At 52.7% G+C, this 25,035-nt stretch overlaps 1 protein-coding gene across 1 annotated transcript in view; it reads left to right on the top strand.

The window, feature by feature from the left end:
• FAM174B (family with sequence similarity 174 member B) overlaps positions 1-5,591 on the top strand; it is a 43,577-nt gene extending 37,986 nt beyond the window's left edge. Inside the window, exon 4 of the mRNA XM_040257132.1 lies at positions 5,214-5,591. Within this exon, the coding sequence (XP_040113066.1) occupies positions 5,214-5,217 (4 nt within the window). The 3' untranslated portion in view covers positions 5,218-5,591. The remainder of the gene's footprint in view (positions 1-5,213) is intronic.
• Positions 5,592-25,035: the final 19,444 nt, after the last annotated feature.

Raw genomic sequence — 25,035 nt, 5'->3', positions numbered from 1 at the left:
CTGGGGCCTGGGAGGAGGACCTGCAGGCTCCCCAAGGGTGCTGGAGCAGCCTTGCTGTTGTTGTTGAGTCTCTCAGTCATGTCGACTCTTTTGCAACCCCACGGACTGTAGCCCAGCAGGCTCCTCTGCCCATGGGGTTTTCTAGGCAAGCATACTGGAGTGGGTTGCCATTTCCTCCTCCAGGGGATCTTCCTGAATCAGGAATCAAACGAGCGCCTCCTGCACTGGCAGGTGGATTCCCCCAGAGCATCCTACCTGGACCTGAAACAACCGCAGAGGCCATCCCCAAAGCAGTCTGGCTAACTCTCTGCCAGCCCTCTTGCTTGCAGAATGCTGAGCTTACCTGTTATGTGTAAATGAGTGTCTCCTGAGGCAGTTTTCTTTCTTTGAATTGCAATACTGGCATTCTGGGGGCAGTTCTCAGCGAAGGTATTGTGCCCCGTAAAACTAGTTGAGTTTTATGTCTATGAGGAGCGAGACTATGGAAACAGGAATTTGTGTGGTGATGAAAATTTACTGCTCAGTGACTCTCTCTCTTTTTTTTTTTTATTGACGTGTAGTTGATTTACAGTGTTGTGTTAGTTTCAGGTGTACAGCCAAAGTGATTCAGTTATACATGTATCTATTCTGTTTCAGATTCTTTTCCCTTATAGGTTATTACAAAACCTGAGTATAGTTCCCTGTGCTGTACAGCAGATCCTTGTTGGTTATCTATTTTATATATACCTTCGTGCTCAATTGTGTCTGACTCTTTGCGACTCCATGGGCAGTAGCCCCCCCAGGCTCCTCTGTCTATGGGATTGTCCAGGCAAGAATACTGGAGTGAGTTGCCATTTCCTTCTCCAGAGGGTCTTCTGTTGACCCAGGGATCGAACCCACATCTCTTACGTCTGCTGCACTGGCAGGTGGATTCTTTACCACCAGTGCCACCTGGGAATCCGTTTTATATATAGTAGACGGCAGTGGCACCCCCTCCAGTGCTCTTGCCTGGAAAACCCCATGGACGGAGGAGCCTGGTGGGCTGCACTCCATGGGGTCGCTGAGGGTCGGACACGACTGAGCGACTTCACTTTCACTTTTCACTTTCATGCATTGGAGAAGGAAATGGCAACCCACGCCAGTGTTCTTGCCTGGAGAATCCCAGGGACGGGAAGCCTGGTGGGCTGCCATCTCTGGGGTCGCACAGAGTCGGACACGACTGAAGCGACTTAGCAGCAGCAGCAGCAGTGTGCATGTGTTAATCCCAGACTCCTCATTTTTCCCTCCTCCCTTTCCCTTTAGATAACCGTAAGTTTGTTTTCTGTGTCTGTGGATCAGTTTCTGTTTTGTATATAAACTCGTTTGTATCATTTTCTTCGATTCCACTTTTGAGTGATATCCTGTGGTATTTGTCTTTCTCTTTCTGACTTACTTCACCTCGTACGATATCTCTAGGCCCATCCATGTTTAAGTGAATTTGATTTAGTGCCCTGCTTACGTACATGTACAGTTTACAGTGCTGTGTGAGAATCAGTCATAAAAAGGGGGAAAAGGGAAAGAACACACATAATCCTAACCAGCAGAGCTTTTGTAGAAACTTGCCGCGTTGTTGGGTTGTTCTTTTCTGTGGTCGGCGCGGTGGGATGAAAGCAGGGGGACTGCCCGGGTTCCCTGGCATGGGGTGGTGGGGTCCTCCCATCTGCCCGTCAGGGGGGAGTGTGAGGGCGTTGGAGGAAGAAATAACGGCATGTCGACAGGTGCAGGTTTGAGCAGATGTGGGACTAACCAGGTGGCGCCAACCAGAAGGAACCCACCTGCCCATGCAGGAGACATGAGAGACGCAGGTTCGATCCCTGGGTTGGGAAGATCCCCTGGAAGAGAGCATGGCAACCCACTTTGGTATTCTTGCCTGGAGAATCCCGTGGACAGAGGAGCTTGAGTCACAGAGAGTCGGGCACAACGGAAGCGACTTAAGCACACAGAGCTAACCAGGTGACCTATAGCTGTGAACCTAGGACCCTCCCCAGGAAAGCACTCCAAAGTTCATGGCCTCAGGGAAACAGCGGGGTAAAAAGAAGAGAGCAGGGATGTTACGGCCAGCCTCCTCACCCCAATCCCCATGTTGTATTTCCCCAGAACTTCCCAAGTCCTGGTAGCACTGGAGTCTGAAGGACAGCTGAGCACAGCACTCAGACTTGAGATCCAGAGCTGGTGACCTCCGGGGTGCTGGTATACGCTCCCAGAACTCCCCTTGGGGTGGGCGAGCGGGTCTGTTTCCTTTGTCCGGGAGCAGCCCCCGAGGTTTAGTTCCGCTGAAGAGGGAGCCTGAGGAATCAGATGTGCTTGATTCCTCGTGGGCTCCCCTCACTCTTGATCCAGTTCCACCGGCTCTGTGTGTGTGTGTGCACACGTGGGTGTTTATTCCTATAAACACAAGGGATGTCAACAGCTGCACACAGTGTATGTGGCGGGGGGTGGAGTGCAGGCAGAGAACCCATCAGAGAATCAGGGGGTGGGCCCTCCGGGCATCCGGAAGATGCAGTTCAACTAAATGGCAATTTGGGGATGCCAGTGAAAGGGAATTTTCAGCACGTTGGTGGTATGTAAAGTTCACATCTCTGCGAGAGCTGACGGTCTGCTTTTTCCAGATTTAGCAGGCTCACTGGCGTGTGCTTCTGTTCACATGCACGTCTGCTCAGCGATAGCTCTTGGGAATTGGGTCCCTTTACTCTGGTCCGATTCTCGTTTTCGGAAACCTTTGCTGCTCTGTCTCCAGTGTCCTGGCCCCTGCCCTTCACGCTCAACACTGAACTTGCAGCTGGATGCAGTGGAGAGCCCGATGGTGGGGTCAGGGCTGCTCGGAGGTCCTCAGGGTGCGTCTAGAGAGTGAGGGTGAGTGCCTCAGCTCTGTAGATCGTGGATTCAGTCAGTGGGAGTGAGCCGCGCACTCCCCAACCCAGAGAAGGGCGCATGTGGGTGATCTAAGAAAGCCAGCCTTCACAGTGTGGACGTGGCCATGGGGATTTATCTTTCTCTTCTCTACTCTGTTGAGTAGGGGACCCTAGTGGACAATACAAGGATACCCCCATTTTTTTACATTGGAAATAATTTCAAAGTTAAAAAAATGTTGCAAAACAAATAGAGTATAGGGAACACCCAGATACACTTTATCTAGATTTTCCTATTTTAATATTTTGCCTCATTTGCCTTATGGTGGCTCTGTGTGTTCAGATTATTTTTCTTCTGAACCATTTGAAATAAGTTACGTGTATCATGTCCCTTTCCCCCCAAATAAAGTGTGCATTTCCTAAAAATAAGATGTCCATATCTTTCAGTAATTAGCTACCTGATATTTATATTTGGGATCATATAACATCAAAGCTGTGGTTTTTCTAGAACTCATCTACGGATGTGAGAGTTGGATCATAAAGAAGGCTGAGTGCTGAAGAATTGATGCTTTCGAGTTGTGCTACTGGAGAAGACTCTTGAGGGTCCCTTGGACAGCAAGGAGATCAAACCAGTCAATCCTAAAGGAAATAAAGCCTGAATATTCATTGGAAGGACTGATGCTGAAGCTGAAGCTCCAAAATATTGGCCACCTGATTCGAAGAGCCAACTCACTGGAAAAGACCTTGATGCTGGGAAAGATTGAAGGCAGGAGGAGAAGAGGGTGACAGAAGATGAGATGGTTGGATGGCATCACTGACTCAGTGGACATGAGTCTGAGCCAACTCTGGGAGACTGTGAAGGACAGGGAAGCCTGGTGTGCTGCAGTCCATGGGGTTGCAAAGAGTCAGACACAATCTAGCATCTGAACAACAGCAACACCATGCAGAGAAGTTTGTTATAAGTTCTATTAAGTCCTTACTCTTTTTTCATGTGATTTTATCATTGTTTAGCTGCCCAGTCATGTCTGACTCTTTTGTGACCCCATGGGCTGTAGCCTACCAGGCTCCTCTGTCCATGGGATTTCCCAGATAAGAATACTGGAGTGGTTGCTGTTTCCTTCTCCAGAGGATCTTCCCGACCCAGGGATTGAACCCATGTCTCCTGCATTGGCAGGTGGATTCTTTACTGCTGAGCCACCTGGGAAGCCCAGATTGTATAATGTCCACTTTTAAACATTAATAGATGGATACGTCTCAGATTTTTCCTCCTTTTGTAAGTCTTTGGATGATGTCTTGAATAGATTTAATCTTTCAGCTTTCCTTGATCATTGCACAAATATCTCTTGCACCCCCTACAATTGTCTGATGCTGTGCTTGGTGCTGGCATTTAAAGGTGAACAAGCTCAGACAAGCATCTCATCTGCAGGGAGCTCCCAGTTTAAGCGAGAGACAGACATGAATCAGATTATTACATAAACCACAGGTCATAATCCATAAGCCAGGGGCCAGCAGCTTATTGCCCCCAGACCAAATCTGGCCCACTGCCTGTTTTTTTATGACTCCCAAGCCAAGAATGATTTTTACAGTTTTGATGGTTGAAAAAGAATCAAAAGAACAATAACGTTTCAAGACATGTAAAACTTAAATGCAATTCAAACCTCGGCATCCACAAATAAGATTTTATTGAAACTCAGTCATGCCAAGCATTTCTAGCAGTTAGGTTGAGCCGCTGCCACAAAAACTAAAGGACCTGAAAAGTCAAAAATATTTAGTATTCTCTGGACTTCTAAACAGGGAGAGCTTGCTGAGTGAGTGAGTGAAGTCGCTCAGTCATGTCCGACTCTTTTCGACCCCATGGACTGTAGCCTACCAGGCTCCTCTGTCCATGGGATTTTCCAGGCAAGAATACTGGAGTGGGTTGCCAATTCCTTCTCCAAGCCCTGGTGTAAATACCCGCAGGAGTGCTAGGAAGGAGGGTTACAAGAAGAGAGGTTGTGTACAGAGGTCTGTGTGGGGATCTAGGAAAGGATGCTGAGCTGGGAGCCGAGCGAAGGGAAGGCGTTACCTGGAGGAGTGGGTGTGCATTGCAGGCAGCACATTCAAAGGTCCTGGGGTTGAGGAGGCTGGAGTTTTCAAGAACTGAAAAGACGGCTGTTCAGTGTGATGGGAATAGAGGTGGGGGTGGCAGCTCAGGAGGCGCTGCTAGAGGGGCTGGAGAAGGGCGCCATCTGCCCTGCCACGGTGACAGTGATAATGTGGCCTGGGGGATGGCTGTGGTCAGGGAGGGGTTGCAGTGGGTGCACAGCTTTGCCAGAGGCCACTGACTTGTTCTTCCTCTTCTTTTAGGTAAAACCTGTTCACCAGCGTGTTGGCGTCCTGTGGCAAGCCGGTCAGCTGACGCTCGGGATGTGAAGGATCTGGAAGCTGTCCCATCCGAGGTGTTGAAACCAAAACAAACATTATTTGTGCAACTCTGGCACACTCCTGTGTGTGTGTGTGCACAGCGTCGGCTCTGTGTGTCACTGCAGGAGACACCACCCTCCACATGCCCCTTTAAAACGTCACCTCTTCCTTTTCTCCCCAAGAGGGCCTTTGCCTTGCTGAGGGGTAGAAACAGGCTGATTTAAAAAATAATTTTAAAGTAACTCTGTCGACAAAAGTGAGAGAGATCAGAAGTGACCAAGGACCTAAGGGTTTCTGACAGTCTGCTCTCCTGATCAGCTACGTTTTAGACGTGGTTTTTCTGGGCTTGTTGGAGCGCTGGCCTTTCGTTGGTGGTGGCTGCATCCAGATTTTAGAGTGAGGGGCGTAGAGCTGCTCAGCTTGTAGCAGGTGTAAACAAGTCCCTGTGGTTCCTTTTCTTTCCCTTTTCCCAAAGGGTTCAGCAGAATTGGCCATGGCTAGCTCACAAAGAATTCTGAATATCAGGGAGAGACCTCTACCTGTGTTTGCTGTGAGTGAGTGTGTGTGTGTGTGTGTGTGTGTGTGTATACGTGAGATAATTTCTCCATCTCCAAAGAGAAGAGAAAGTGCTCACCTGTCTTCAGTTAGTAATATCTGTTGCCTGTCACCGTTCTACGTTGTTGGTCTTAGAAATGGAATTAAAACAAAGTTCACTGTGATAATTTGAATGGTGATCTGGTTGGCTGATAAAAAACCCCCGCCAGGGACTGTGTTTGCTGTTGGTCCAGGCCAGGCTGGTCCAGGAGCCCACCTGGATGCAGGCGCTGAGTGCAGGAGGGCCCCTCCTGCAGGTGGGGCTGGGAGTCCAGGCAGCGGGTTGTCCCACAGCTCAAGCGCCCAACACTTGCCGGCTTCTGGAAGCAGAGCCTCGGGCTGACTTCTTGGGACGCTAGAGGCCTCCCGTCTCCCAGTGTCCTTCTGGCTAAAGTCTCCGGGCAGTGCCTTGGGGTGCCGGGGACTCTGTTCTTCCTGGAAGGGTGTTTTTAAAATTTGTCTATCTCCTCTTTACTGGCGTTCTGCAGGGTTCCCATATTTGCCTGTGTATTGGCTGCTCCACCGCTTGGGATGAAAAACTCTAGCTTTTTCCCACTTGCCTCCTCTATTCAAATTCTTCAGTTTCCTGAGAAGAAGGCTGCCCTGCTTTGGGGTCCCCTGGCTCCCAAGCCCCGCTGGGCCTGCCAGGCTGACTCAACAGCCTGTGGGGAACGGAGGACGATGCTCGGGGACAGCCAGCCTGAAGGTGGGGGCCCGCTGCCCCTTGGCGCCTCCCGTGTGCACACTGCTTTTGCTGGCCTCCTTTTTCCCTTTCTCTGCCCTGTTTGCCGGAGGGCTGGGCCGACTTTGTCTCTGCCATCCACTGTGTCCTCACGGGAGGTGACTCAGTGGGCCAGGGCACCTGGGAGCTGTGTGCCCTCAGAACCTTCGAACTGGAGCCACGGCTTCCACTTGCCTTTCCATCCTCGGAGAAGCTGGTTATTCTGCCTGACATGTAAATGCCAGGTGCTTGCCACTGGGCCTGGCAGAGGCAGCCCCCAAGGATGACCTTCCGGATGCCAGAGCTCTGGCACCACAGGCTCTTAAATAAAAACCTTTCTGGTGCGAACTGTGTGCATCGCCTTGGATGTTTTCTGAGCTGGGAGTCCAGTAGGGTGCCTTCCTGTGATCAGAGAGGCAGGCCTGAGGCTGGGAGGGGCAGAGATGGGGGACCATGGGTAGATCCCTGGTCCTGGGAGTTGAGAAAAAAATCCCAGGGGCATGGCACACTGCCCTCCTTTGTCCACTGCACACCCCTCGCTAGTGGAGAGGCGGCAAGGTGAGGTAGGCAGGCTGGCCTTTGTGTCGACCGGAACTGGGGGGAGTGGGGTCCCGGGCAGTGGGGAGAAGGGAGGGTGGGGTGGGGAGAGGAAGCTATGGGGGGACCCTTCTATTACCTGCATTATCCAGCCCCTCCTCCATGAAGATAAGTTCTGTTTCTTAAAAGCAGAGTGAGTTGGGCCTTGGAAAAGCAAAGTTGGGCTGGAGGGAATGTCAGACCTGGTAGGTTGTCTTCCTCCCTCTTTTTGTTCTTTTCCTGGGCACTTCAGAGTGGCCGACTTCATGGTGAAAGGGGCCCATGTCCAAAAGGATCCCACACCCCCAGCATCTCTGCTTTCCTCCCTCGGTGGAAGTTTAGGTATCCTTAAATGGGGGTACCCCGATCCCGAAGACCCAGGAAGAAGATCACATTCTTCCACAAGTGCATGAAATTCAAAATGTTAGTCCATCAGTTTAACTTTTTGTGACCCTATGGACTATAGCCCACCAAGGTCCTCTGCCTGTGGAATTCTCCAGGTGTGAATACTGGAGTGGGTTGCCATGCCCTTCTCCAGGGGATCTGCCTGTCCCAGGGGATTGAACCTGGGGTTTCCTGCATTGCAGGCAGATTCTTTACCAGGCTTTATCTGAGCCACCAGGGAAGCGCCATCACATGTCCAGTGTCAGATCTGAAAGGTGTGAATGCTGTAGAGACACAATCTAGTCTGGTGTCTTCTGGATTCACTTAAAAAATAGGACTGGAAGTTATGATAAAAACATTTCAGACTGATTTATAAAGCAAATTTTGACTAAAAGTGAATTTATTAAAAAAGCAATGTTTTTATGGGGGACATTTTGGAAGACAGTTAATTATAAAGAAGACAAGTTATCAGATAACTCGGAATGGCATTTCAGTGTTTTCCCCTTCTCTCCCTCCTTTCCTTCCTTTCTCCCTTCCTTTGGTCATTTATCTGCATTTATCATTTGCAAACATTTAGTGAATACCCACTTATGCAGGGCTCTGTGTTAACTGGTAGGCTCAGGAAGTTGAGTCTGAAGGGAAGACCAGACGCAGTGACCTAGAGGGATGGCAGGGTGACAAGGGTGTGGCAGGGATGATGGGGGGTGGATAGGAGCCTCAGAAGCCTTGACAAGTGAAGGAGCCAGCTCTGCTTGCACTTCTATGCCTTTTCAACTGTTCTCTACACGTTTGGGTCATATGACCTCATTTTTTCACTTACCATTATGAGCATTTCCCCATGTCCACAAATATTTAACACTTTTAAAAAGAGACTTGGCATTGTATCTTGGAGAACTGCACCACCGAGGGACTCCATCTCTAACTGATACCCACAAAAGCAGAGGACAGGAAGGGCCCCTTGGCCAAGCCCAAGGAGTGAGGCCCCTGGGGTCTGAACTGCACCCCAAGGAGAGCTCAGACTATGGCTAGTTTCTTTTCCTCCTCCTCCTCTTTCCTCCCTTTTAGGCCCCTTCTGGTATTTCAGCCTGGAGTCTGGGGAAGGATGAGGTCGACCTGAGTGTGGAGCTTGGCTCATCCCGGCCTAGCATCATCACTACTCCTGCCCAGGCCCGGCTGTATGTGGTTCTGAGCCTCGGCTGTCTGCACCCTGGTCGAGCAGCTCAGGGACCGTCGGTGTGTCACTGAGTGGAGCTCACAAAAGGCACCTGCTGCCCTGGCTCCCGACCTGCGTGCAGCAGACTCATCAGAGCCCTACCTGGCTTCCCACAACCGCCGTGGGCGTGGCCTCTGCACATGTCCCCGGTGGTCCCGAGGCTCAGGGTGGGTTCCGGAGCACTGGCGCCCCCTGCCCTGTCCTGGAAGCGGCCGTCGAGGGAGGTCAGGATTCAGTCTTACGTGTTTTCAGATGTCTATCCTAAGATCTCGGCATCATCGACATGGAATGTCGCCTCTGTTGCGCACTACTACGTTCAGCATCAGAGGTTTCTGTTGAAAGTTTTGCAGTTTACCTCTGCGGTGCTGATGGTCATCCTTGGGACGAGGTCCTAGGGCCTGGACGGAACCAACCCCAAAGTCGGCACCCCTGGATGGAGCGCCACGGAGCGAGATGACGCTGGGAAGTGTAGGGCGGGGTTTCAGGTTGGGGTCGCGGAGTCCAGCACTGTCAGTCCACACTTGAGGAGACTTGGGCTCCGGAGTTGGTGGGAGCTTCGGCCCTTTCCCCCACGGGGGGTAAGTTCCCGCCCAGCCCGAAGCATCTGTACCCAGAACCCTAAGCAAGACCCAGCTGGAGGCCGCTGCCTTCTCCGCCTCGCCTCGCGGCTCTCCGGGCCCTGCCGGGGGCAGCAGGGGTGTTGGGGGCTGTCCCCGCACCCCGGGACTGGAGAGGCTGTGTTGACTGCCCGCGGGGCTGGGGGTGGATTCGGACCTCCCTATAAAAACACACACCCACAAAAACACACCTCCGATTGACAACACAGTGCCTCCTCGGGAGACCGCCGTCAGGGCGTTCCCCAAGGCGGTCAGTCGCCAAGACTCAAGAGTCCGAAAGCCCCTGAACCTCACCTGGCCAGCCCAAAGAGCACCTCGACACCCCCACACTTTGCCCCCGCCCCACCCTGGCCGACCTCAGCTTCTGCTGTGGCGACGTTGGCTGCACGTCTCCTGGTACTGAGGAGCCTCCCGAGGATGTACTCGCCGGAGCTCATCATGTGGGCCCTCAAAGAGCAGGCCTGTGGCCTGGGACTCTGCATTTCCATCAAGCTCCCAGGCGAGGCCTCATCCCGGAGAGCTAGAAGGCGGGCTCCCTGCGTCCCGCCCGGTGCCACCGCCCCAGGGCCTTCCTGAGTTCTGGCCCCCCAGGCCTTGGCCCGTCTTCCACCGCAGCCCTTAGTTACTGCGATGCTCACCCCCCACCCGGCTCCCGATGTCCCGGCTGGAGGGTGGCCCATGGTCCCTCGTCCCAGATACTGGAGGCCAGAAAGCCGGCAGGGGCTTGCCCGACGTGCCTTGGAGGGAGAGCGGGGACTTGGAGGGGCGGCAGGTCCCTCCCCGTGCGCAGGAGAATCATCCTGCTTGGAGGATCAGCATTTCCAGGTTCCTGGATACCTGGTAAGATGGCCCTGATGTCTAAGGAAGGGTTAAAACTAGTCTGAGTGGAAGGTTGGTTGTCAATTAATGCTCCTGTATGTCTGGGCTCTTCCTGGTGAACGGGGTGGGGGGGGGGGCGGACAAAAAAACTTCAAAAAGTACTATAGAGTTTCCTTCTCAGAACCTACAGGTGAAAAGCTCCAGAGAGGGTGTCTCGCCCACAAGGACAAGCCAGCCTCCTGCCGCAGGGCTCACCTGGTCCTGCAGGCCAGGTCATCTGGAGGCAGTGGCCTGGGTCCTCCCTGAGCCCAGGGCCCTGTTAAGTCCCTGATGACAGGTCAGGTCTCAGGTGCACTGAGCCACAGGCGCCCCACCAGCACCCGGTGCGGCATGGGTCTGAAGGGGTACAAGAGAACCATGCAGGTGGATGAGTGGCTGTGCTGATTCTGAGCAGGCGTGGGGGAAGACAGCAGGGTGGGGATCCCCGGGCCTGACTCCCAGGAGGACCCACTGGCAGAGGGGAGGAGCTGCCTAGCTCGGGCTCCATGCAACTGCTGCGAACTGGGGAGGGGGACGTGGATGGGGCCGTTTGGGGTGGCACACATCTTCATCCAACGAGACGTCGCTCTTAGGAGCAAGGTGGCACACCACCTCCAAGCCCTCGAGAAGGCAGAGGAGTCGGCTGCCAGCAAGTGTGCTCCTGAGAAAAGCTTGAGCCTCCTGAAGCACCACCGCTCCCCACCAATCTCTCTCCCCCCGACCGTGAACTCATCAGGTGCATCTCCCAGCTGGCTCCCCAGAGCCCCACTGGCCTCTCTCCAGGGTCCCCTGGGCGCCCCCTTACCTTCCCAGGCACTGACGTCAGCTGAGTCATCTTTGACTCAATGTCTGTTCTCCTCCTCCGCCCTCCCCGCCCCATCCGGTGGCTCACCGGTCCTGTCGCTTCTCTGGGCATCCTAAGTTTTCCCCCACCACCATGCTTCCCACCCTCAGCCCCTGCTCTGGTCAGGGCCTCTCCTCCGGGAACCCTAAACTCCTAGCTAGTTTCCTAACTGGTCTTTCAGCCCCTGGGTGCCCCTGTGCTCTGCCCACCTTCTTCACAGGGAGGGCAGTGGACCCAAGCGCTCCTTTGGTCAATAAACCTTCAGCGGCTCCCTGTTGCCAACAGATTAAAAGTCCAAACTCTTTAACTCAGCCCGGGAGGCTCTTCACAGCCTCTCCCGGCCCCTCCTGGCCCTCCGTTCCACACACACACCACCCCCCGCCCCTGCCGCCCCGCCAGTCTCCTGCCCAGCCCTTTTGTTTGCATCCAGCCAACCTCCTCAGTGGTTCCTGGATGAGCCACACACCGTCCCTTTCCAGTTCAGATCCAGTTCAAGGTCTGCTTCTCCATGGTGACATCACCCACCGTGCTGGGTGATGGCTGTGGTGGCACTCTGCAGAGGGGTCTGTTCTCCAAGGTGCCCGGGCCCTGTTGGCATCTAAGGTAGCGGGATTTCAGAGGCCAATGCCCTTTGTGTGCTGTCCTTGGTCGCCTGCGGGCTCGAGACCATGGGGTCATTTTGGCCTCCTGTGCCTTCTGCACATCTGCTGTATTTATTTACCAGGTCACCCTGGGTGTGGGATGCCATTAAGACTGCTTCATATACAATATGCAGGGGCAGTGCTTTGACTTTCTGGAGGAGCGGGGGCGGGTGTTCTGGGGAGGGCTGACCCTGTGGGTCACAGGCACGTGCACACACTTGTACAAGGGGGCTTCAGACATTTGCTGCCTTTAAGCCTCTTTCCTCTTGCCACTGGAGTGTCCCCTGGGCCCCCAGTCAGTGTCCAGCCTCGCATGGAGTCTTGCCAACACCCCTCTATTTGCCCACCCTCTCTTGACTCTGTAGGCTCCTCTCCCATCCCTTCCCCTCAATCAAATTGGCCCTCCCCCTGCTTGTTGGGGGCAGTTAGTCCACCCTCTTTGCTGAGCCTTGGGATGGTCTCACTCAGGCTCTGGGGAACCTCGCCTCCTTCCATGAGTCCTGATCATACCGTTCCTTGCTGTCTCTTCCCCAAGCATGCTTTGTTTGAAAAGGGGCTGTTACTCCGACGTTGCCCCCACGTACTTGTGGATAGAACTGCAAGGCCAGCCAGCGCTCGCTGGTCAGCCTCTCCCTTATGATGCTCTAGCTTCTGGGTGGCTGTGGACTGGAATGCTTTGTGTGTGCATGTGTGTGTGTGCCAAGCCTGGGTACTTGGTTGGGGGAGCAGTGATCACTTTTGATAGTGACAATGACTGAGTATGAAGATCTGGCGGTCAGTGACCTTGGACATAGTTGTAGAGTGAAGGATGGTGTCGGCCAGCATTTCACTTTGACAGTACTCTGAAAGTCCAGCTGCAATCCACTCACCTGAAATGTCTCATGCAAAAGGAGGAGACGAAAGAAGAGGTACATGAAGTGAGCTAGGAGGAGGGTCCCCCAGTATTTGTAAAGGAAGGGGGGAGCACATCACTGCAGTAGTCACTGCGGTCGGTACATCACTGGCCGTCCCGAGCCTCTGGGCTCATGGGCGATGCTGTGATTTCATTCATTCGCCCTACTCTGCCAGGCACTATTCTAGGAACTGGGAACACCCAGGCGAACAAGACAGACTCGACTTCCGCTGCTGTGAAATTTATGCTAAGCAAAAGACAGGTACCAGCAGCTAAAAATCCTGCCGTCCTGCTGAAAGCACTAAGGGGTGACGGTGCACAGGCGGTGGTCAGCCAGCCCTGAATGGAACTTGAAGGGACAGAAGGGGACTCTGGTTGGAGGAGGGATGATCCAGAGGGAGGCTCAGGAGGAATGGCTATGAGGTGGGCTGTGTCCAGAGACCATCACGGGGGCTACTTTCCTGCCAAAGAGCCTGATTTCCCAGCGTCAGACATCCTCTCTCCAAGGGCAGGGCTACCCTGCTCCTGAGAGAGCCTCATGACTCCTTGCAAAGAGAAATGTGGGAGAAGAGGGGACGGGTGCGGATGGTTCCGATTTGGATTCTTTCAGCTGTCACTCGGGCAGGACGAGCCCTCCAGGAGTTATCCAGCTGATTTCCTAGAGAATCTGCAAGGCATCTAGATCCAGTTTCATCCCAGAAAAGGGCACAGTGAGGGGAGGGCGTCAGGTTTGGGTCTGCCCCCAGGCTCAGACATTTTAGCATCCCTGACAGATGACTCATGTGAGTCTCTAGGCAGCGGGACCCACCAGCATTTTCTGGTGGGGAAGGAGTTCCAGGATGACTCTCTCTTTGTAGGAAAAGTTAGAGGCTTAGGATGATGGCTGGAGAAGACTCTTCTCTGCTGCGGGCATGTATCTGCTGGCCGTGACAGACGGGATTACCATAATCCAAGTTCACAGTCGGAGGTGCCTGAAGCAACTCAATAACAGGAAGCTGAGCTGCAAGCTCGTGGAGGGCTGGCTCATTCTGGATCCCCCTTGCGCTCAGAGGGTAGCCCTTCCTTGGGGTCAGGGTTAAAGGAGGTGAGGGAGGGCTCACTGGGCTCCCTGGCTTTGGTGGGTACTGGGCCTTGGCTTTTGTCTACAAACCCATTGGGCGCACAGCTTGGTTTCTGAGCAGATTTGTCTGGATCCACCAGCGCCCTCAAGGCAAAAGCAGCTTCGAGAGCTGGGTTTACTGTTCTGGGTTCTCTTCTCTATGACTCTGCCCAGTAATTCCCTGCTATCTTGATATCTCTTTGATGCCTTTAAGAAGATTGTCCATTTTATAATATTCTACCTTTTTTTTTTTAAAGGGTCTCCAGGGGATAGTTTCAAAGGCCTAATGGGCCATTTCCACCAATGGAAGTCTTAAGTTACTTTTCTCGGTGCCACCCTGCCATGGGGCTCCTGGCCAGCTTCAGAGGTGCCCACCCTGGGAGGAGAGCGTTCCACAGAGCCATGGTGGGGGACGGGCAGAGGAAGGTGGTTGGGTCCTGGGTCTTTGGGGCAGACAGAACTCAGAGGGACAGCCTCAGGTCAGGGGCAGAGGCCCGCCCACTTTCCTGGGAGGGTTTGCAGGGTTCCGCTGCTGGGCCCCCCGGGGAAGCCTCTCACACTGGCCTCTTCATTCATTGGCTATTGAGTCCTTATTTTTCTCAGGGACTTCAGGATAGGAACAACCAAAAGGAAAGAAGAAGAGTCAGGCATGCTGGGTGGGCCTGCAGATTCAGAGGGCCAGAGAGGAGGGATCAAATTGCCTGCAGATATAAGGCACCCACAAATTTCTAGGGGACTCCCACCTAAGCCTTTAGGTAGGGTATTCTGTTTGTTTGTTTGTTTGTTTGCCCTGAACTTAGGCAATATTGTCAGAGACCCAAGTGGAAATCAAATTACAGTCACATTTGTTCAAATTCACTCCAATTATTTCCCCATATATATGTACTCTACCCATCCATTTATCTATTTACGTTATGATGCTCAGCGTGTGTCTCTGACCCAGGGTCTGCTTCTGCCTTGGCTCATGCACTTCTGTGCCAATGGTCGCTTAGAGGATGTGTTGTATTTACGCCTCTCTTATTACCAATATCAAATAAGGAGGAAGAGAGAGGCATTGAGGAGACTGAGTCCAGAGGGTCTAGATGACCACCAGGTGCTCGGGAGGCTGGGGGGAACCCGAGGAGACACGGGGACAAAAGTTAAAGACAGCAATATTTTCTCTTTTGTGTCAAACGCTGTATGCTCTCTGCAATGTAAGTCATCTCCACAAAAACCCACCCTTCCTGCCAATTTGCAAAATCCCCTACAGGCTTGGGTTGGTTGAATCTGGGGTTCCTGCCACCCCTTAGTTCAACAACGTTTCCAAGGACATGGATGGGGTCTCATGAGGAATGCACTGTCTTTTATCTGAATATTCTCCTATTCCAGGACCTTTACGTGGTTTCTTCCAAAAAAACCTCCTTGCAGGAGCCTTTGACGATTGCCTCCTCTGATCATTTCGAAGGATAGATTCCTGAAAAGGGGACCTCAGGGCAAAAGCTTTTGGTGTATTTTATACCATTGCTTTTGTTTTTCCTACAGAGTTTATACCAGCTTGCACGCCAAGAAGCTACAGATGGTAACATGAGTCTCATCCGGACACTCCTGTTAATGTCCCTTGTCCTGATTCCGTGATTCCTCACCCTACTGTCAATTCCACGTGTGTCCTGGAAACAGCCCAGGAGAAGAGAGGAGTCAGGATTGTTGGAAGGGCTTACAGACCTCAGAGGATCAGAGAGGAGTGTGCGGATACTAGGGAGGTAGGTATGCCTACAGCCCATGCTAATGGCCCCTGGGAGGAGGTTTTTTGGTTTTTTTTTTTAATGATTTGTTTGGCTTTGGAGTTGATCAGTTTTGGATACCAAAGAAAACCAGGCTTCTGAGCTTGTGAAGCCAGGTCAGAGGTCCTCCTGCCTCCTCTGGGCCTCCCGTGGCCTCTAGGGAGAAGGATGCTCCTAGGTTGTGAGCCAGCCAGCCCTTCCGGTAACCTCCTTGGGTGGCTCGGCTGGCAGGGAGGGACCCCCCTCAGTCTCATAGTTGCACAGGTCTTGATTTGTTCATTTCACAAATATTTACTGAGCACTTACGATGCGTCAAGCCCTAATGTGAGCATGGGTAGGGGGCGGGTGGGTCACACCAGCCAACAAAACAGAGGGAAACAGCCCTGCCCGTCTAGATTTCATATTCTCAGACACATTTTTCTGCTCGAGTATCATCTTAGAAATCTTTCACACTCGGAATTGGACTTCCCTCTTCTGTGCTTCACGGTCCTATCCTCCCCACGAGGCTGACTTGGTCCTGGATCAAGGATGGCTCTCCCAGGGCTTGTATTGCCGCAGCTTAGTGTGTATGCATTTTCTATAGCTTCTATCCCTAGCCTTTGGGGACTGAGTGAACCCCTTTGCCGAGTTTAGACTGGAGGGTAGTGGGGGCAAGTTTCAGGGAAACCAGAGCTTAGCATTGGCACCAGCAGGCTTTCAGTGGAGTGGGGGAAAAAATGCAGGGCTCCAGGGCCTTGGGGGTGGCCTGGGCACCGGTCAGATGCAGCCTGTGGCATATTCCCTGGGCGGCCCAGACTCAGTACAAATTACTTCAGCTGCGTGTTGTGACCTGAGATCCTGGCCCTGCTGGGGTTTAGCTGTCTTCAGAAGGCAGCAGTTGAGGAAAGGACTTGATCCAGCCCTAGGTGTCTTCTGAATGCGTTCATCTGCATTCTCTCCTGTGTCACGTCACATAGATTGATAGATTGAGGAATGGGATGGGCCCCGTGTTTGCATGATTGCAATCTGAGCTCCTGTCAGCCCCGCCTGTCACCGGCAGGGTGGGGGCGTGGCCTGCTGGCTGGGCCCCTCCCGCCCATCCAAGTCATCTGCAACCTGCGGGGTCCCGTGGCCTCCTGCGCTCAGGGCCAGGGGTCAACAGAGGGCCAAAACACGCCTGTGCTTTCCTGCCACTTCCGAAAAGGAGCTTCTCACGGTCCCTTGGCCTTAGACATCAGCTTGAGGAAGCAAACGTGAAACACAGCTCCTTCCCCATTGTCCCCAGTCAGACCAGTCCCACCAGACATTTCTTGGTCTCTTCTGTAGACTTGGCCAAGACTTCAGCAAGGCTGAGGCATGGGGTGGGGTTGGGGGTGGCAGGCTGAGCCACACAGAGTTCTCAGAAACCGTCACCAGGGCCCTCCCAGCCCCCCATAACCATTTCTCCTCCCCCAATCCTGTCCTGTGAGGAGGAGAAGTCCTCCACTGTAAGTCTAAGCTGGCATATTCTAGCCCCTAGGGGCGCTCGCCCCCGTGAGATGCTGAGATGCTGTCCAATCACAGAGCAGCCCACCCCTACCCCCCGGGGGTGGATAAAGGGCCTTGTCCCTTGCTAAATCTGGATGTGGGCCTTCGGGTGGCCCTTCTGTCTTAAGTCCTGCGGGAGACTCTGATGCGGGCAGGGCAGGCGCTCCATCCACCCCCAACCCTGCACCCCTGTCTCCCACCCCCATCAGGAGACAGCTTCCTAGGAGGACAGGGGAGCCCCCTCGGGTCTCGTGAAACTCCGAGTCCCGGAGTCAGGGGCAGACGAGTGAGGCCAGGGTGGTTCCGTGCCTTCCTCGAGGCAAGCAGTCCTTCTCTCGATAAGAGGGCTGTTGGTGTGTCTTCTGCGTCTGCCTCTGTGAGTAAATGAAGTGGTTAGGCAGGGTCGCTGAGGTCCCCCCGTCGCCCAAGGTGTGAGCATATTTTGGGGGATATTTTAATGGGGCCCAGGAGGGGCTATCCCATCAGGTTCCATGGCATGCTGACACATGCTTTTAAAAACTGTGTGTTGCTTTAAAAGTATAAACCCTGGAAGCATCCTAGAGGGCGTTTTAACAGCTGACCTAGGGTGAGCGTCTCTCCCAGCCTGGGGGACCACCGCTTGCTTCCCTACTGGTCATGGATGATGCTGGGCTGAGAACAGCAATTTTCTTCCTAAGACACAATTCTCCTCCAAAGGAGGGTTCTAAGCGTGGAGAGGAAACACACCAGCCCATCCTTGTAGAATCTCTTGGATTTTCTCTTTTAAATGTGTCCCAGCAGACCGTGTCCATGTGTTCCAGAGTCAAAGGGGCCTGGCGGTAATTGGTTGGGTCTCACTATTTGATTGCTTTTTTAGAGCCCAATAAAGGGGACTGTTGTTTCCGAGGGCCCTTGGAAACACGCACGTGGGTCACAGTGTCAGGACCAGCTGAGCATTCTGGATGCCTGCTTCTGGCCCCTGCAGCCCCTGCACCCCCCAAAACTCCGCACACTCCTGTTAACGGCTTCAGTCAGAATCAAACAAGGTGTGTGCCCTGAGCCGGGAGGCAGCGGGGTCAAGCAGAAGGAAAGGGCGTAGTCCTACAATAAACTGTTGATACTTATCTCTGATATGGCAGCCGCTCTGGGGGCCAGGGAGGCGGCTTCCTCCCTTCTGTATTCAGGCCCCTTCCCGGGAGCTGGGGAAGCTCTCAGGGAGATGGTTGCGGAAATGAAAAACAACCCCCCGATGAGAGGCCTCTTTTGAGAACAGACTTCCAGAACTTCCTTCAAATGGAGGTGCACCGAGCGGAGGCTGACACCTCCCAGAGGTGGGAGAGAGAGTGTATGGATGTGTAACCCTTCATTTACATCACCGCCCAGTTGCCTCTGTTCTAGGTTGCCAACATCCCTGCTTATTCGTAAGCAATCACGTGTCTAGTCACTTAGCGGACTGATAAAGGAAGACTTGGGTCTCTGAGGTTGTGTTAGGGTAGGCCAAACTGCTATAACAAATAGACCCAAAATATGAGGGCTCCAACACAAAAGACGTTTCTTTCTTTCTCGCATACTAGTCCAGTGCGGTAGCTCCACATGGTTGACACGGGGGAGGGGGGAGCAAGCTGTCTGCTCTAGAGAGTCCCTGAGGCACCCAGGCGAATGGTGGCTCTGCCATATCGGAAAGGTGGCCTCCCAGGTTGCCACCACAGTCAGCACCCCTCCAGGAACTTGAGGAGGGAAATGTGGAGGGGTCATGGCTGCCTGGAGGAGGGACACTCCCCGTCCAACCACTTTGCCGAGAACGCGGTCCCCCGGTCCCACTTAACATCGTGACTGGGAAACAGAGTAGAAGCTGCTGAGCCATATATATGTAGCAGCCCTGGAAGCAGGGGCCAGATTTGGGGTTCACAAGATATCTTGTGTCTCCTTGTCCAATGACCAGCCTGCTATGAGCACTAATCTTGCTGCTGGAAGTGCTCTGTGCCCCCAGTTTCATGCCTATGTGGACTTTCTCATCAAAGGCTCCAAGGACCACGATAAGCACAAGACTCTGGGAAGAAAGACAGGAGGGGTCTCGTCTTTCAAATGCAGGTTTTTGTTTTTTTTTGGTCACTTGACATAGTGACACAGAGGAGGGAGAGAATAAATCCAGAGAGGCTGCTTGCACGGGGAAGCCCATTCTTTGTGGTCCTGGGAGCCTGGGACCATGCCTTGGTTATCATTGGGCCCCCAGAAATGTGCTAGGTCACTGATGATGTCACGGGACCCCCTGGAAATGGCAGAGGCTTGAATTGTGCCTCCTGCTACTGTATGGATGGCTACTATTTTCTGTGATGCTGGGGGTGGGGGTGGGGAAGGCAACGTGCATCCTGCCTGCCTGCCTCATGAGAGGCCTTTGGCTTGGCTGACCCCACGTCTTCATGTTCCTTCTGCCTGCACCCCAGCCTCCAACCCCATTAACTTTCTTACGCAAATCCTCCACCTCCGGCCTCGGCGGGAGGAGGTCTCTGATTATTCTTGGACTTGCACATTTCTACCACTGCCTTTGAAACCGCAGTTGCAGAGGCACCCTGCTCAACTCTCACTGTCTCGGCCCTCATCTTGGGCACTTGTGGGCAGCTTCTTGTATTGCTTGGACTGTCACATCCATGGTTTCAACGCTCACCATGTCTTCCAAGGGACATTGTAAGCTCCTTGAGTGCTGGGAAAATCTGTCTCGTCTTTGAGTGTTGGGAAATTGTCTCATCTTTGGAGGCTTCCTGGGGGCTTGAGTGTGGTGTGGTGAGCATTCTGTAGATGCTTGGAGCGATAGTGGTTGTTAAGAACTTGGGGGAAAGTCTAACAGTGACTTGAGCTGGAGACGTAAATGAATTCAGTTCTTGGATGGCGGGCGGCTGACAAAAATCCCTCTAATTAGGCTGGTCCCAGGTGTCCAGGAGCCAAAGAGGAGACTCAGCAAGAGGAGAGGACAAAAAAGGATGGGCTCCCAACTTCGCTCAGCGAACTCAGCTCTGGTGGGATCGGACCCTGGCGTGCAGCAAGCACTCCGGGGCTTGGAGCTGTTGCGGTTACGCCAGGGTGCTGGCCACCTGAGGGATGTTACCAGAAACACTCAGCTCAATGGACAGGATGACAGATTCCTAGACATTGGCGGAGGCGGGGTGGGGGGAAGGTGGTGCGGTGTGAGGCCAAGCCAGGGTGATGAGAAAGGGCTGCAGCCGGAAGAGGGGTCTGTGCTGGGGAAGGAGCTTCACCCACCCTTTCTGCTTAATCCCCACAGGGACCTCTCAGACAATGCTCCTTGCCCTGAGAGAGGAGAGGGTGCTGCAGGGAGAGGCATCACTTGTTTCCTGTGTCCAAAGTGCAAAGATGTCGGGGTTTCACTCTCCTTAGGCTGGAATTTAAAGGCGTCCAGGTACCCCTAAATTCCATTCACTTAGGAAGTGGGTGACAAACTCAGCTTTATTTGAAAGTCAGGGTCCAGGAGCCCTGACTCCCGGATACTCTCCTGGGATGAGTGATTCTCTCCTGGGATGAATAATATTTCTTCAGCAGGGAACAGAAAGGGTGGCTCTGCTGGGCACACTGGCCTGGGATGTTCATGTGGGCTGGGATGCACCCTCCGAGCAGGGTGTGTCCCTTGGAAATTTACTCTTCTCCCGGGGTCTTTCCTACAGGGCCTGGCCCTCCACCCATCGCCCAACCTGGGGGGCTGTGAGATTTTTGCCTCCTCAACCTAAAAAGTGACAGGAAGTATGCAGGGGTGAGTGTTGGAGAAACACGAGATTCTGGAATGACATCTGTACAGCGCGCTGTCTGCCGAGGCAGCTCATCCCGTGCCTTTTCTACGGTCCAGATTCCAGGAGCACAGTTTCCAGCGTCTCATCCACCTTGCCTGGCAGCTCTGCTGGGGTCCCAAGCGCTCCCTGTGACACACCCTGGGGAACAGGAGAGGAGGGAAGCCCTAGCACCAATCCCTTCTAGCCCTGGTCCTTTCTGACACCTATGCCGAGGCTGCCGGGGGTGCCTGGGGGCGCACGGGATAAATAACACCCATCTCCTAGGGCAGCACTTCTTAAACTGCCAACTGCCACCCGAGAGTATGCTGTGAAATAATCCAGTAGGTCAGGACAATGTGAAATAACCACAGAAAACAGAGTGAACTGCACATAGGTTAAGTCTTGTTCGGTTTCATCTTTAGGTGCACCAACGGGTGTTTCTTACGGGAGCCCACGTAAGAGGTTATTGCTTTTGCAGTAGGCCTGGTTTAAAAAAAAATCTGAACGACTCTCCCAGAGTATCTCAGTTGATCCTGCTTACTCCTAGAGTTATGCAGAGTGAGAGGGAAGCCCAGAGTGAGAGAGGGGAAGAAGAAAACCTTCCAAAAGAAGGGGTGGACTTTCTTATTGGCTTCTGGGCCTCAATGTGAAATACCTGCCCTGCCCCTGGAGTGTCTAAGGTCCTGTCTGGGCCTGGGGGACCACCATGAGTCTTGCGTCTCCACCCCTTCTTGGAGCAGACCTTGCCAAGACTACCTGGGGAGGAGGGGCCGCCCTTTGGGAATTTAATGAAGAAGTTCTGGAGCAGTTAACTGAGAGTGTAAATTACATGTCCTGGGACTTTCCTTCATCCTGGGAATCCCTGTGAATTTCTGACATGCGCAGACTGGAAGAGAAGCCCCTTCTCCCGGGATCTTTCCCACAGGGCGTGGCCCTCCACCCCTCTCTCCCTTTGAGCACCCCCCCGACCCCCCAACTCCTCCAGGTGGAAGGGGACTGGAAAAGACAGTCTTCGAGGCCACTGGGCTCTCTTCCTGGTGGGTCAGCCCCACAGTGGCCCAGGGAGACCCAGTGAAGGGGCTGGGGGGCGGCAACAGTTCTGGGGTGGAGGGAGTCTTCCAGAATGGGAGCTCTTGGTTGAAGTCCTAGTGTTGACAGGTGTGGCTCGCTACAGGATACAGGAGTGAAAAAGAAAAAGCAAGGGAGAGAGAGGACAGAGGTGGTCCTCAAGGGTCCTCAGAGTCAAAAAAGAAAATGAGAAGGGCCTAACTGGTAGCGAGGGAGGGTCCCTGAGCATAGGCATTCCCGCGGGAAGCAGGGCTTTGCTATTATTTTTCCAAGCTGCAGCATCTTTAGAAGAGCCGTGGTCATAATTTCCCCCAAGCCACAGGCTATAAACCAGGGCTAAGAAATACTACTGCCTAGGTCATTCCCACAACTATGTTCTTCCTCCAAGTCTTCAGGGTCAGGGCTGGGAATTTGCTTTCTCTTCCCATTTCCCTTCTTCTTCGTTTGCTTGTGTTTTTGAGCTGGAAGAGGTCTCTGCAGGACCAGTGTTTACAAGGAGGCGGGGGAGGGGGAGTAGCCCCCTTCCGCTCAGATGTCCTCCTTGGGCTTGGTCCAGGGAGCCTGACTGGGGCAGGGCTTGTCCATGTGAGGTGTGCTTACTCTGGCAAGAGCCCTTCCAGAGATGAGCACCTCTCCTGGCTCTGTTTATCATGACCTCCCACCTTCACAGTGGTTCCTGGGGTTTCTCCACACGCCAGAATGCAACGACAAGCCTGCATCCTTCAACTTGAGGATGTTCAGAGTCGTGTCCTTAGAATGCGTGACCACCATGTATTTACTCTGCCTTCCTAAAGTCTTTTCCAAACATCCCCTTTCAAATCTGAAAGACAGAATGTACGAGAGAAAACTAAAACAATCCCGAGAGATAGCTTCTTCCAGGGAAGCCCAGAGTCCCTGGATTGGAAGGGGCTCCGCTCGGCCCAGTTTCCATCTGCTCCCGCCGGGGCTGTGGGCGCGGTCTCTCGGTGGCCGCCCTTGAGTCAGGTAGGAGCACCCACGACCGTCGAGACTCGCTCTCCTTCCGGTTCTTAAGGGCCATCAGCGCTTTCTCCGGGTGGACAGTTCAACTGGGGGATTTCGAGGAAAATTAAAGAGAAAGGAGCCTTAGTCCACTGGCCCTGCCCACGGCCTTCTGCCATTTCCATGGGCTCGTTGGCGTAGCCCTTGAAGACTCTTTGTTGGTCTGGCTTGGACCTCTCTTTTACTATTTTCTATCCCTATTCTACAGTATTTTCATAAGCCCTCATTCCTCCTGGGGGTTCAGATCGTGCTCTGCACGTGTCATTTCCTCCCTGTGGCCTGTCTCAGCATCATCACCCTGTGCATCCGGCCTGGGCAGGGGTCCTCTTGCCTTTCACGGTGGTTTCCAGACATAACGCCAAGCTCCAGATCTACTGAGCCCTCTTGTTTGGGCTTAACTTTGAATTTTTTTTTTTTAAAGCACCATCTTCTGGTTACAAAAAATTTTATACTCTCGGCAGAAAATATGAAAAAGGCAGAAGAGTATAATGGGGAAAAAAAATCATCATTCTGTCCTCAGACATAGTCACCCTGTACATCTCGGTGGATTAGCTGTCTTTTTTCCTCTCTATGTCTCCATTATAGGAGATGATTTATCAAACTGATATCGCACTTGATGTCAACGTAGCTTCTCAGTCTGAGCGGCTAAGATTGTATTTTCCCAGTCAGGGCTCTCCCCCAACCTGATGTTTATGGACCAGACAGTGGCCTTTTGAATGAGGGAGTATCCCAAGTCCATTGCTCAGAAGCTTCTAAGAAGTGCTCATTTACACGCCCATCAGCAGTGTGCAAAAGTGCTTATGCCACTTCATCTGCCAGTGTGGTGTCTGAGAAACACGCACAGACTCAGCTGGATTTGGGGAGGAGGGTGCCCATGAAGGGGAAACGGTGGAGGGTGAGCAGGCAGCGGGGGGAGCCCTCGGGTCTGACGCCTGGGCAGGCAGGAGTGGAAAGGATTCGGTAGGACAGTCTTAGACTGCCGTCCAACTTTGAGAACACTTCCGACAGGGATGGGGATCCCCAGCTCAAATTTCTAGCAGGCGGGTTTCCGAGACTCAGGCAGGAGTGAACTGCTCCAGAAGCCTCCTGGCTCTCCAGTCTTGGTTAGGGACCCTTCGGAGCAACAGGTACGTGGGCAGCTGGAGCTGTCAATCAACGCTGCTTCCCCGGGGCAGGCTGTTCCACCCGTGGCCACCCTATCTCACCCACTCCTCTGTGAATACCATCAAAGTGTGGAATGATTAGCTGCAAAAATGGTCCCGTTTTGCTGATGTGCCTTTTTCTGATTAACCTTGAAATCAACCATTTATCATTCTTCTAACACATCCTGTGGCTGGCTTCCCAGTTTCTCCATGACTCCCTTACTGATGTAGAGAAGTATTTGCTGGATATTAAGCCTACTGTTCGTTTCTCGCAAATATTTTTAACCGCTATCGTTTATGTTTTGTGTAGGGTGTTTTTGATACTGTGTTTAAATAACTCATTATTCTGTTACAGTCTCCACTTTCATTTGCTTCCTGCCCAGAAAGTGTTCGCCCACTTTCTACTGGTTTGGATTTTTGTTTTTACTAATTTTTTTTTTTTTTGGATTTTCTGTTTTTTTAAACTAGTGTTTTTTACAAAAACGCTAGAGGTTTTGGATTTTTTTTAAAAAAACTAATATACTGGATTTCATTTGGGGGTATGGTATGAGGGAGGGATAAAATTTGATTCTCCCCCCCAAAAAAGTTGCTTTTTCCCAATTCAACCAACTATTACTTTTTTTTTTTAAATGGAAGTAGAGTTGATTTACAATGCTGTGCAAGTTTCTAGTTTACAACAAGGTAGTTCAGATATGTACGTATATATATATATATTCCCTTTCAGATTATTTTCCATAATAGGTATTGACTATATATATATTGAATATAGTTCCCTTGCTATACAGTGTTGCTGCTTCTGCTGCTCAGGTGAGGCCAACTCTTTGCGACCCCATAGACCGTAGCCTGTCCGCCTCCTCTGTCCTTGGAATTTTCCAGGCAAGAACACAGGCTCAGGTTGCCATTTCCTACTTTAGGGGATCTTCCCATCCCAGTGATTGAAACTGCGCCTCTTATTATAAATCTCCTGCCTTGGCAGGCAGATTCTTTACCATTAGTACCACCTGGGAAGCCCCCTGTTAATCTCAATCTCCTCATTCATTCCGCCCCCACCCCCCAACTATTGTTTTTGGTG

This window comes from Oryx dammah, unplaced genomic scaffold (assembly GCF_014754425.2).
Source record: "Oryx dammah isolate SB20612 unplaced genomic scaffold, SCBI_Odam_1.1 HiC_scaffold_16, whole genome shotgun sequence".
Lineage (NCBI taxonomy): Eukaryota > Metazoa > Chordata > Mammalia > Artiodactyla > Bovidae > Oryx > Oryx dammah.
The sequence above is the reverse complement of the archived record's forward strand: the minus strand, read 5'-3'. Positions and strand labels throughout refer to the sequence as shown.